The following is a 13,935-nucleotide window of genomic DNA, read 5'->3' as shown; positions in this document are numbered from 1 at the left end:
TATTCAGGAAAAAAAATCATGGAAAGATTGCATTAAGAACATGAAACATGAGGCGGGGCCAAGACGGCTGAGTAGTCAGATGCTTCTGGTGATCCCTGTCAGAAAAAAGTCCTGAAAAAACAAGTGAAGCAATTATATATATTACAAGCTAGGAGCCCTGAACATCAAAGGCAAAGTTAGGAAATCAGACTGAGCGGCAGAGGAAGGGAGAGATGGTTCAGAAGCAGTGAGGAGTTGCCCGACCTAACTCAGCAGGAACCAGTGCCCCTCAGGCAGGACCCCCTGGCGCGACCACGGCAGGGCTGGTGGTAGGGTTCGGGACGTGGTTTCCTCAGGGCGAGACAGCAAGCTGCACAGTCTACTCATGCTTCCAGAATCAAAGAAGAACAGTACTCTAGATAAAAGATAAGTACTTGCATTTAATTTACTGCACCCCCAACCTCCAAGCTGGCTTCAGTGGCTGTCGATTTCCCTGGGCCAGAATTAGGTTCTGCTGCGTGTACTGGGCCATTCTCCTGGACTTGGAGAAGGAATAAATTAACAATTTGTGGAAAAGATAATCTGCCGACTCCCCTAAGCTGGGACCAAAAGGCAGAAGAGGCTCCAGGCCAGGAACAAATGGTCCATGGACTCTGAATAATTTTCATCCCTGCAGGGACCTATATGGGCCCATTTCAGGAGCTTAGGCACCTGATGGCAGATTGCAACAGTGTATATGCCTGAGATCTGATTTCAATTGTTTCAGCTGTGCAGTGGAGAGGCAAGTTTTTGATGTTTGACACCACTCTGCCTATTAAACAGGGGCCTCACCTACCCACACAAGGGGCCTGATGACTGGTGGCTCCACCCATGTTACCTAGTGACAGCAACACAGGTCTAAGAATAAGTGGTGCCTCCAAGGCCTTACAACTAAAAGCACCGGATGCCCACGATCTGGATGAAGAACGCACCCACTTGTGCACTCTAGGGGACAGGGACGTGCTTTCCTCACAGACTCTCGGGGGATGGCTGTCAGCCCTCTGCCTTGCTGAGAGTGTGACCCCCTGTACCAACCAGATACCTCTGCCTACACCAATCACCCCCACTCCTCTAAAACTGTAGGACAGAGCTTGCACCACACACTTTATGACCAACTACCTGGACAGCCGAGTTGAATCCACACTAGAAAAGTGAATGGACTCCTGGGCTCATATACCTGGCAACATCTCTAGCCATCTTCAAGGGGGCAAAAAATCAAGCTAGGTCACTCAAGCAACCTACTTGGGCATATCGAAATAAAACAAAGCAAGAAGCTAAGACACAGTAGCCGACATAGAAGAAATTAATACAGTATGTTCTAGGTGGTTCAGAGACAATCAATAACAAATCACATGAAGCAGCAGACCATGATCACCTTGAAAAGTTCTCAAAAAAAAAAAAAAAAGAATCAAGGAGCATTCCAGATGAAGGGTATTCCTAGAATTATCTGAGGTAGAATACAAAAGATTAATATATGGAACTCTTCAAGAGATCAGGAAAGAGATCGGGTAAAACACAGAACAAGCCAAGAAACAGAAAGATAAAGCAGTTGTGGAAATTAAGAAGGTTATTTAAGAGCACAATGAAAAACTTAATAGGCTGCAAGAATCCATAGAGGGACAGCAAACTACAATTTAGAAGATTAAAAATAAAATTTCAGAATTAGACAACTCGGTAGAAAGTCAGAGGAGCAGAACTGAGGAAATGGAAGTCAAAATTAGTGAGACTGAAGAAAAAACGCTTGGCACCAATACATTCAAAAAAAAAAATCAGATAAAAGAACTTAAAAAACTGAAGAAACCCTAAGTATCATATGGGACTCTACCAAGAGAAATAACCTATGAGTGACTGGAGTGCCAGAACACGTAGGAATAAGAGAAAATACAAAGAGAATTGTTGAAGATTTGTTGGGAGAACCTTTGCTGATATCACAAACGATGAGATGATAATCTCTCCAAAATGCTCATCAAACCTCACAAAAGGCAGATCCCAAAAGAAAGTCACTGAAACATATTACAATCAAACTTACCAAAACCAAAGAAAAGGAGAGAATTTAAAGAGCAGCTAGGGATAAAAAGTCACCTACAAAGGAGACTCAATGAGAATAAACTCAGACTACTCAGCAGCAGAAACCATGCATGCAAGAAGGCAATGGGATGACATATATAAAGCCTTGAATGAAAAAAATTCCCAGCCAAGAATCATACATCCAGCAAAAGTCTCTCTCAAATACGAAGGTGAAATTAGGAAATTTCCAGATAAACAGAAGTTTAGGGAATTTGAAAAAACCCAAACCAAAACTACAATAAATACTAAACGGAGTTCTTTGGTCAGAAAAATCAATAACATCAGATATCAACCCAAGATTAGAACACAGGACGGAGGAAACAGGATAGTAACCCAGATAGGGAAATCGCAAAAATAAAGATTAAAAAACACTCAAAAAAGGGCAACAGCGATGTCATTATCTAAAAGACGACAACATTAAATCAATAAAGAGGGACTAAAAAATGTAGTCACACATCTTTCACAGGGAGAGGAAGTCAAGGCGATATAAAGAAATAAAAGTTTGGTTTAAACTTGGAAAAACGGGGATAAATACTAAGGTAACCACCAGGGAAACTAATAATCCTACACATCAAAATAAAATACAAGAAAAACATTCTCAGTAAAAACAAAATCATAAACAACGATAAAAAGACAATATATAAAGAAAAACTATGCAGCACAAAAAATTCAGTGGAAAAAAGAAACTGTCAACAACACACAAAAAAAGACATCAAAATCACAGCATTAACTCCTATCTATCCATAAAGATGATGAATGTTAATGGACTAAATGCACCCATAAAGATGCAGGAAGTGGCAAAATGGATTAAAAAAACACGATCCATCTATATGCTGCCTACAAGAGACACACCTTAAACACACAAACTAAAACGCAAAGGATGGAAAAAAAAAATGGATCAAGCAAACAACAATAAAAAAGAGCAGCAATGGCAATATTAAAGACAAAATAGACTTCAAAGTTAAATCCATCATAAAGGATAAGGAAGGACACTAATAATGATTAAAGGGACAATACAGCAGGAGGATATAAAGATATTAAATATTTACACATCCAACAACAGGGCTTCAAGATACATAAAACAAACTCTAACAGTATTGAAAAGTGAGACAATAAAGACACTGAAGATCTAAATACCACAATCAACCAACTTGACCTCACAGACATATACAGGACACTCCACCCAATGGCAGCCAAGTATACTTTCTTTTCCAACACACATGGAACATTCTCTAAAACAGGTAACATATTAGGTCACAGAGCACAGAGCAAGCCTTAACAGAATCCAAAACATCAAAATATTACAAAGCATCCTCTCGGACCACAGAGCCATGAAAGTAGGAAAAAATAACAGAAAAATCAGGAAAAAGCAATCAAACACTTGGAGACGAAACAACACCTTGTTCAAAAAACACTGGGTTATGGAGAAATTAAGGATGGAATAAAGAAATTCATAGAATCCAATGAGAATGAAAACATTTTCTACCAGAACGTTTGGAACATAGCTAAAGCAGTGCTCAGAGGTCACATTATAGCAATAAATGCACACTTTCAAAAGGATCAAAATCAAAGAACTATCCCTACAACTTGAACAGAAGGAGAACAACAGAAGAAACCCTCAGGCACCAGAAGAAAGCAAATAATAAAAATTAAAGCAGAATTAAATGAAACAGAGAACAGAAAAACAAATGGGTTAACAATACTAAAAACTGGTTCTTTGAAAAGATTAACAAAATCAATAAACCAATGGCCAAAATGACAATAGAAAAACAGGAGAGAAGGCAAATAACAGAAATAAGAAATGAGAGAGGCAGACCAAATTGGACCCAACTGAATTTAAAAAATCATACCAGATTACCATGAAACACTGTACTCTTAACAAATTTGAAAACCTAGAGGAAATGGACAAATTTCTAGGAGCACATTGCCTTCCTAAACTAACACAGAGGTAAAACTACTAAAACCCATAACAAAGAGATTGAAAAGGTAATTTAAAAACTACCAACAAAAAAAAAAACCCTGGCCCTGATGGCTTCACTGGAGAATTCTACCAAAATTTCAGAGAAGAGTTAACACCACTACTACTAAAGGTATTTCAAAGATTAGAAAAGGATGGAATACTCCCAAACTCATTCTATGAAGCCAGCATTTCCCTGGTACTAAAACTAGGTAAAGATACCACACACACAAAAAAAAATTACAGACCCATATCCCTCATGAACTTAGACACAAAAATTCTCAACAAAATTCTAGCCGATAGAATTAAATAACGTATCAAAAAAATAATTCACCATGGCCAAGTGGGATTCATACCAGGTATGCAGGGATGGTTCAACATTAGAAAAATATGATCGATCATATAAATAAAACAGAAAACAAGAACCACATGATCTTATCAACTAATGCATAAAAAGCATTTGGCAAAATCCAACATCCACTCATGATAAAAACTCTCAGCAAAACAAGAATAGAAGGAAAATTCCCCAACATAATAAAGGGCATTTATACAAAGCTAACAGCCAGCATTATCCTAAATGGAGAGAGTCTGAAAGCATTCCCCTTGAGAATGGGAACCAGGGAAGGACGGCCTTTATTACCACTCTTATTCCCAGCCAGAGCATTAGGCTAGATAAAGAAATAAAGGGCATCCAAATTGGTAAGGAAGAAGTAGAAGTATCTCTATTTGCAGATGCCATGATCTTAGACACAGAAAACCCTAAAGAAAACTACTGAAACTAATAGAAGAGTTCAGCAGAGCGTCAGGATACAAGATAAACATACCAAAATCAGTTGGATTCCTCTACACCAACAAAGAGAACTTCGAAGAGGACATAACCAAATCAATACCATTTACAATAGCCCCCAAGAAGATAAAATACTTGGGAATAAATCTAATCGGAGACATAAAAAACCTATACAAAGGAAACTACAAGACGCTACTGCAAGAAACCGAAAGAGACCTACATAAGTGGAAAAACATACCTTGTTCATGGATAGGCAGACTGAACACTGTAAAAATGTCTATTCTACCCAAGGTGATCTATAGATACAATGCAATTCCAATCCAAATTCCAATGACATTTTTTAACGAGATGGAGAAACAAATTCACCAACTTCATATAGAAGGAAAAGAGGCCCCAGATAAGTAAAGCATTACTGAAGAAGGAGAACAAAGTGGGAGGCCTCACACTACCTGGTTTTAGAACCTATTATACCACCACAGTAGTCAAAACAGCCTGGTACTGGTACAACAGATACATAGACCAACGGAACGGAATTGAGAATCCAGACATAAATCCATGCACATATGAACAGCTGATATTTGACAAAGACCCCAGAGCAGCTGATATTTGACAAAGACCCCAAAGTCTGTTAAATAGGGAAAAGACAGTCTCTAACAAATGGTGCTGGCATAAGTGGATATCCCTCTGCAAAAAAATGAAACAAGACCCATACCTCACACCATGCACAAAAACGAACTCAAAATGGATCAAAGACCTAAATATAAAATCTAAAATGAAAAGGATCATGGAACAAAAAATAGGGACAATGCTAGGAGCCCTAAGACATGGCATAAACAGTATATAAAACATTACTAACAATGCAGAGGAGAAACTAGATAACTGCGGGCTCCTAAAAATCAAACACCTATGCTCATCCAAAGACTTCACCAAAAGGGTAAAAAGATTACCTACAGACTAGGAAAAAATTTTTGGCTATGAGAAATCCAATCAGTGTCTGATCTCTAAAATCTACGTGATACTGCAAAAACTCAACAACAAGAAGACAAATAACCCAATTAAAAACTGGGCAAAGGATATGAACAGACACTTCACCAAAGAAGACATTCAAGCAGCTAACAGATACATGAGGAAATGCTCATGATCATTAGCCATTAGAGAAATACAAATCAAAACTACAATGAGATACCATCACACCCCAGCGATGCTGGCATTAATCCAAAAACACAAAATAATAAATGTTGGAGAGGTTGCAGAGAGACTGGAACACTTACACACTGCTGGTGGAAAGGTAAAATGGTACAACCACTTTGGAAATCCATTTGGCACTTCCTTAAAAAGCTTGAAATAGAACTACCACATGATCTAGCAATCCCAGTCTTTGGAATACATCCTAGAGAAATAAGAACCTTCACACAAACAGATATATGCACACCCATGTTCATTGCAGCACTGTTCACAACAGCAAAAAGATGTAAGCAACCAAGGTGCCCAACACTGGATCAATGGATAAATATACTATGGTACAGTCACATAACGGAATACTACATAATGATAAAGAACAATAATGAATCCACAAAACATCTCAAAACATGGAGGAATCTGGAAGGCATTATGCTGAGTGAAATTAGTTGCACAAGGACAAATACTGTATGAGACCACTATTATAAGAACTCAAGAAATAGTTTAAACAGAGAAGAAAATATTCTTTGATGTTTACAAGGGTGGGGAGGGAGGGAATAGTGTATTCACTAATTAGTAGTAGACAAGAACTATTTTAGGTGAAGGGAAAGACAACACACAATGTAGAAGAGGTCAACACAACTGGACTAAACCAAAAGCAAAGAATTTTCCTAAACACAACCAAAGGCTTCAGACAAGTAACAGGGGCGGGGGTCTGGGGACCATGGTTCCAGGGGACATCTAGGTCAACTGGCATAACGAAATGTATTAAGAAAACATTCTGAATCCCACTTTGGTGAGTGGCATCTGGGATCCTAAATGCTAGCAAGCGGCAATCTAAGCTGCATCAATTGGCCTCAACCCACCTGGAGCAAAGGAAAATGAAGAGCACCAAAGGCACAAGGTAAATATGAACCCAAGAGACATAAAGGGCCACATCAATCAGAGACTACAACAGTCTGAGACCAGTAGAACTAGATGGTGCCTGGCTACCACCAATGACTGCCCTGACAGGGAACACAACAGATAATCCCTGATGGAACAGAAGAGTGGGATATAGACATCAAATTCTTGTAAGAAGACCAGACCTAATGGTCTGAGACTAGAAAGACCCTGGAGGTCATGGTCCTAGGACCTTCTGTTAGCCCAAGACTGGAACCATTCCCAAAGCCAACTCTTCAGACAAGGATTGGACTAGATTGTTAGACAGAAAATCATGCTGGTGAGGAGTGAGATTCTTGGCTCAAGCAGACACATGAGGCTTTGTGGGCAGCTCCTGTCTGGAGAGATGAGAAGGCAGAGGGGCACATGAGCTGGCTGAACAGACAGAGGAAATACAGGGTGGAGAGGGGGAGTGTGCGGTCTCATTGGGGGAGAGCAAGTAGGAGTACACAGCAAGGTGTATACACATTTTTGTATGAGAGACTGACTTAATTTGTAAACTTTCACTTGAAGCACTATAAAAAAAAAACATGAAATGCTCTGGAACTTAAAAATATTACTGTCATGTCCCCCAAAAATATGTGTCAACTTGGCTAGGCCATGATTCCCAGTATTGTGTGATCTAACTGTCCTATATGTTACAAATCCTAATCTCTGCCTACGATTAATGAAGCAACACAAGGTTATGTTAATGAGGATTAGGGTAGGATGTAACACCTTTCCTTACTCAAGTCACAGCCCTGATGTATTTGAGAGGAGTTTCCCTGGGGTCTGGCCTGCATCATCTTTCATCTTACAAGAGATAAAAGGAGAGAGAACTAGACAAAGGGACCTCATTACCACAAAGAAAGAAAAGCTGGGAACAGAGCATGTCCTTTGGACCCGGGGTCCCTGTGCTGAGTAACACCTAGACCCAGGAGAAGATTGATGCCAAGACACATGGACAGCTCCAAGAAACACTCGGCCCACAGATGTTGAAAGGAGACAAGAACTTTCTACAGAGCCTTCCCTTAGAGCTGGTGTCCTGATTTCAAACAACTAGCCTCCTAAACTGTGAGAGAATAAATTTCTGTTTGTTAAAGCCATCCACTTGTGGTATTTCTGTTATAACAGCAGCACTAGATAACTAGGACAATTACTGTTACTAAAAAACTAATGGAAGGATTGAGAGACAAAGTCAAGGAAATCATCAAGAACACAGAAAAAAGATGAAGAAATTTTGTTAAATATGAGAGGAAAAAATTAAAAAGTTTTAAACCAGGGGGCCCATTTTTGTCTAACAGAATTTCTGGGAGATGGGTAGAAAGGGAAAATTTTCAAAGAACTATTTTATGAAACTTGGACAGCGCTGAAAAGAGAATCTGAAAAGCCTTCAAATTCTGAGTCCATTTCAAGTTAAAAACATACCTTGTAGAAGTTAGTGATAAAGCTTAACAACAACAAAAACTTGAAAGTGTTATGTCAAGTAAACTAGACTCACAATGACCTTTGAAGACATTTATCCACTGACGTTAAGTAACAGACACAAGTATTTTCTTTCCAGGGCAGTATCAAAAATTAAAAAAAAAAAGAATACCATAGTCATAATGCTGTGATTTCCTAAATTATGTTTATGAATGGTTTTATACAAAGATGCTCACAAAAAATTACTGCAATAAGTGATTCTCAATAATGAAAAAAATGATTCCATAATGTTTTAACACTAAAAGATACTTTCATAAAAAAGAATATACATAATTTTCAAAATGAAAATAGGATTTGTAGTGGGGTATTTACCAAAAGTAACATTTAATAGTTGCTTCTGAAAAACCTACTCATTGGATTTTCTGAAAGTAAGAGCTTTAATAAAAGCTCACCTGCAAAAAAATTGATTTTAGCTATTTGACCTACCTTAGCCAGAGGTGCTTTGAGTTTTTTCAAACATAAAGCAAGAAGTTCCCTGGATTCTAAAGCACACTGTATCCAAGTTCCTGGTGGCTGAAAATATCTGAGAGAGAAGATAACGCACAGAAATTCAGTATCTCTCAGGAAAAAACAGAAATTTCCATCTGAATAGCACACATAACACAAACTATTGCCAAACATAATACTACTCAAGGCTGATCTGAAGCACTTAACCCAAATACATTTTAATAGTTCCAGAAAGCTTTCAATCAGACCACTACCTTTAGTTAAAATGGACTTGCTTTCTCAATAATTTATATCTCAAATAATTGAGAAAGCAAGTCTGAAATAACATTATTAAAGAGGCCTTATTACCGCAACCACCAGTAAGAATTCCAGGATGACAAAATGCCCAAGAGTTCCTTTCTTGAAATTATTCTCTGAAAAAATGAGGATCATCTCAAAATGGCATTAAAAATGACTTATTATATACTTCTGAAATGTTTGAGGACTGCTTATTTTCCATAAAAAAAGGTAAATTAGTCCCTCACAGCACTATGTTTCAGCAATAGCTCAGACTAATCACCTATTTTCAAAATTTAAATTACAAAATTCAAGTTTTAAAATCTTAGGTAAAACCTGATTAAATTAAAACTTAAAGGGCTCAGCACACAGTTGGTGCTCAGTAAATGTTTATTAAATACATAATACTTCCGTGTGTTATATGAATACTGTTTTTTGACATACTTGTTAAATGGTGAAAGTTCTGATGTTCACTATTAAATGGTTAATCAAAAACCTTACACAGGACCCTTTGCTTTTAAGAACACTTTCAGAGTTAGAACAGACTTCAAATATCATCTAATTAAAACCCCTTCATTCCGATGAGAAAACCAAAGCCTCAAAACAAACAAACAAACAAACAAACAAACCCACTGCCGTCGATTCCGACTCATAGCAACCCTACAGGACCCAGCAGAACTGCCCCTATTGAGTTTCCAAGGAGCGCCTGGTGGATTCGAACTGCCAACCTTTTGGCTAGCAGCCATCGCTCTTAACCACTATGGTACTAGGGTTTCTTAGAGAGGTTAAACGGCCAAGAGTTTCCAAAAGCTGGTTTCTGAGAAATAAAGATATACATCTCCCCCTGATTCTTTGTCCAGTGCTTTTTTTACCCTGCAATGGATTCTTTGTCCAGCACTTTTTTCACCTTACTATGTTTTTAAAAATAGGAAATACTTATAAAAGATTAAACCTCACACTTTCCAAGCTTCTGCAGAATCGCTGAAAGAGTACACAAAGTTTCATGTGTTTGTATATATAAACATGTTAAATATTTTGGGGGCAAATACAGTTTTCAGTTCTTAAAAGAGTCCATGAACCTCATCTCCCCCTATAAAAACAGTTAAGAAGAACTAGTGTACTAACCCATCTAGGAAATCACAGGCATATGCTACATTCATTTGGCAGTTTCGTGTTACTAAATGGCCTACTAAATATAAGCTGTTTACACCAAGAACTAAAGAATATAAACAGGGAATGAAACATTATCTTTTAGAAGTCTTCTGCCTTCAAATTCAGACCATCCCAGATATGATTTACTGAGCTTTTCCATCAACTGCAGTCATTTTAATCATATGTGAACATTAATATTTTTTTCAAACACGTTATTAAACTACTTAAAATATAAAGTACTTTTTTATCATACATTGCTCATAGTAACTGGAAAAGAAAAACAGGAATATGTCCTTAATAATCTGCTTTCTCACCCTTACAAACATCTACTCTCATTAACTATATACATTATACTCTTCAAAGAAAAAGAGAGTTAAATGTCTTTACACTATTTTTACCAGATTTGCAGGGCGAGCTAGAAAAGTACACTATAAAATTGCAAATTCTAAAGTCTTTGGTGACAACCAACATAAATAAAAATTGGATCTCATTTGAATGCACTTTATTCTATATATCTTGTCACAATCTCAGCATAACCTGGTAGCTCTCCTATCTATAAATCTCAACTCTAAGTAAGATGGAAGAGTATCACACTGTACCTTTGACACTGTTTGCAGAAAGAAATAGAAACCTGCTTCGGAATGCCTTGGCTGATGTCTACTTTACTTCTCAAACAGGCGACACATATATTGGCAGGATTTGGACTAATCAGGACACCACACTCGCAACATAAGCTTGAATAAATGAAGCATAAAATTCCCAAATTAGATTTCATAAATGCACTAATAAATAAAATACTACCCAAAAAGCAAAGAAAGTCTTCATATTACCCATTGCCATCCAGTCGATTCTGACTCATAGCAACCCCACAGGACAGAACAGAACTGCCCCATGGGGTTTCCAAGGAGCAACTGGTGGATTCAAACTGTTGAACCGTTTGGTTAAGTCGTAACTCTTAACCACTGCACCACGGTAACTAGTATTAACTATTTGTATATACTTGCTTCCAGGCATTTTCTATGCACACAGAAACATCCACATTAATTTTTACCAATAAACAAGGACTTAGAATAAATTTCACAGCTGAAAACGTAATTGCAAATTTGAGGAAAGTTGGAAAGCATCATTATTCATCATCTTTTTTTAAAACTGGAAAACTAAGAAAGACATCAACAGCAAAAAGAGAATTCTATGTCAAAAATACGTAAGATCTATTTGTTTCTTTTTGGGGGGCGAAGGATCTTGGTGGTGCAGTGGTTAAGACCTCAACTGCTAACCAAAAGGTTGGCAGTATGAATCTACCAGCCACTCCTTGGAAACCCTATGGGGCAGTTCTATTCTGTCCTACAGGGTCACTATGAGTCGGAATCAACTAGATGGCAACAGGCATGTCTCTTTTTAATTAAACCACCTCATCTCTAAATACTAAGCCTTTAAAAAACGCAGTTACCTACTTAGTCTAGTTGATGCCATTTGTTCTGAACAGTCCTGAGTAAGGAGTATGGTATTATAAGATTAAAAACGACTACAGCTGTGTACCAATCTCTATCTGGTAAACATTTCTAAAGTCTACTTCTGGAAAAAGGATAAACCACTGAACTACACCAAGAGAAACTGAAGTCAGTCATTTCTAGTTGTATTCATCAAACAGCAATATACTCCAAAAGTAATCTCCCCTTCCCTGCCAAAAAAGCCTCAGTATATAGGGTCGCTATGAGTAGGAATCAACTCGTAGACAACAGGTTTAGTTTCTGTTTCGTTTTTTATAGCACCAAAACCAAACCAGTTGCCCTTGAGTTGATTCCGGCTCATAGCAACCCTATAGGACAGCGTAGAACTGCTCCATAGGGTTTCCAAGGAGCAGCTGGTGGATTCGAACTGCCGACCTTTTTGTGGTTAGCAGCTGTACCTTAACCACTGTGCCACCAAGGCTCCCAGTATAGCACAAGGACTGTCAAAATGCAAACATTTACCCAGCACAGAAATATTTGAACAGAAAGGGAAGAATATCAATGTGTACTGATTGACCATAACTCGTGGGAATGTCAAAACACAAGGTGTACAGGGGGCAGAAAAAGTTTGAGAGCCACTGATGTAGAAGTGTTGTTCAAAAAAAAGTCATATAAGCTGCAAATCTAATATGCTAGCTACTAGACATGTGGCTACTGAGCTCCTGAAATGCTGCTAGAACTGAGAAAATTATTTCATTTTAATTAATTTAAACTTAAATGGCCGCATGTGGCTCATGGCTACCATATCAAACAGTGACAATCCAGAAGGATATACAGAACTGTTGCCCTCTTAAAGCATGTATTTATTACAACTTTCTAACTTAAAATGAATTCAATTTTCTTTAAAAATTGTTCCCTTTTATGACAAAAAAATCTCTCCACACCACAAGGCGACAGTTTCAAAGACTCACTTTAACATACTTAAAATTAAGGGGGATGGGGAAGATGGGACGTGACTCACATGTGCCCAGGGCTGCGGTCTGTAGATTCTGTCATATACTCCATTGTCCCGTATGCCTTAATCAAAAAAAGACACACAAACGAATCGTGGGAATTATCTATTCACCTCTTACAAAAGTCGTCTTTCTGCCTCTCTGATTCGGCAGAAAGACCTAGTAAATCAGGAGGTAAGTGTGGAAGATACAACTTTGAGGATCAAAACCAAGCAATTTTTGCAGTCTCCCATATGCGAGACCCTCAAGCCACCAAGCTGGGCCGCTGACCTTAGGCCTCGCCGGGGCACCAACCCCCGCGGACTACGCGGGGTCAGAGCAGGCCAGAGCCGCCCGGGTCCCGCTCACCGGCCACAAAGACCCTCCCCGCACCGGGCGACTGTACCTCAGTCCGCGCAGCAAGCGGTCTTGGGCGGCGTGACTCTCCCGCAGGTCACCCATCCCGACCCGCACCCGGACCCCGGGGGCGCGATTCCACCCGGGCTCCGGGCCAGAGGCGCACACGCGGCGCACACGCGTGTCAAGGCCCGCCCAAGGCCAGGGAGCCCGACCACAGCCCATACTCAAGGACCCGCGCACCGGCAACCTCAGTCTCAGCGTCACAGAAACTGCTCAGCGCCTCCTGGCCGGACCAAAAAAAAAAAAAAAAGGACCAAAATTTGATGGAAACGCGCTACAGACCCAAACGCCACCGCCACAACACCTCTTGCGCTATCGCCGACCGCCTGGCGCCCGTGAAGATATCGCGAGAAGATTCGAAATCCCGTGGCCCGAGAGCTGCCAGTTAAGGAAGAGCGTGAGGGCGGAGGAAAGAAAAAGCAACAACGACCTGAGAGGAGGGGAAGAGGTGCTGGTTTCTGGGAGGGAGCGTGGAGAGGCAAGTCATGGGACCTCCCTTAGGTCCCACAGTGCCTGAGACGTCTGTGGAGTTTCAGCCTTTCTATTGGGTTGTTTTCATTCCTGATTTTCCCCGGCCAGAGGTCATTCCAGACCAAGGTTGCCCGTGAGTGTATATAAATAACCTTTCAGGTATTCTAGACTGGAGCTTGCTTCTTGGTTAAATGATTAAACGTTCTCTACAAACAGTACATTACACAAAGAAATTACAGACCATGGAGAGTAATGTTTTATTTTGTTCACTGTCACATACCCAATACTCGGCACAACCTAAGTGCTCAATGA

The 13,935-nt window shown here is 39.3% G+C and overlaps 1 protein-coding gene across 8 annotated transcripts in view; it reads right to left on the bottom strand.

The window, feature by feature from the left end:
• NMD3 (NMD3 ribosome export adaptor) overlaps positions 1–13,510 on the bottom strand; it is a 65,504-nt gene extending 51,994 nt beyond the window's left edge. The window contains exons 1-4 of one of the 8 annotated variants that reach the window (XM_023541318.2): positions 13,435–13,510; positions 12,762–12,817; positions 10,889–11,023; positions 8,841–8,937 (exon numbers count right to left, since the gene is read on the bottom strand). In XM_023541318.2, the coding sequence (XP_023397086.1) occupies positions 8,841–8,937; positions 10,889–11,023; positions 12,762–12,805 (276 nt within the window). In that variant the 5' untranslated portion in view covers positions 12,806–12,817; positions 13,435–13,510. Of the gene's footprint in view, positions 1–8,840; positions 8,938–10,888; positions 11,024–12,761; positions 13,112–13,138; positions 13,277–13,332; positions 13,394–13,434 lie in introns of those variants that run through there. The other 7 variants (XM_023541319.2, XM_023541320.2, XM_023541317.2 and 4 more) reach the window with 7 other exon arrangements.
• Positions 13,511–13,935: the final 425 nt, after the last annotated feature.

This window comes from Loxodonta africana, chromosome 23, assembly GCF_030014295.1.
Source record: "Loxodonta africana isolate mLoxAfr1 chromosome 23, mLoxAfr1.hap2, whole genome shotgun sequence".
NCBI lineage: Eukaryota > Metazoa > Chordata > Mammalia > Proboscidea > Elephantidae > Loxodonta > Loxodonta africana.
Note: the sequence above shows the minus strand (reverse complement) of the source record. Positions and strands in the feature narration are given on the sequence as shown.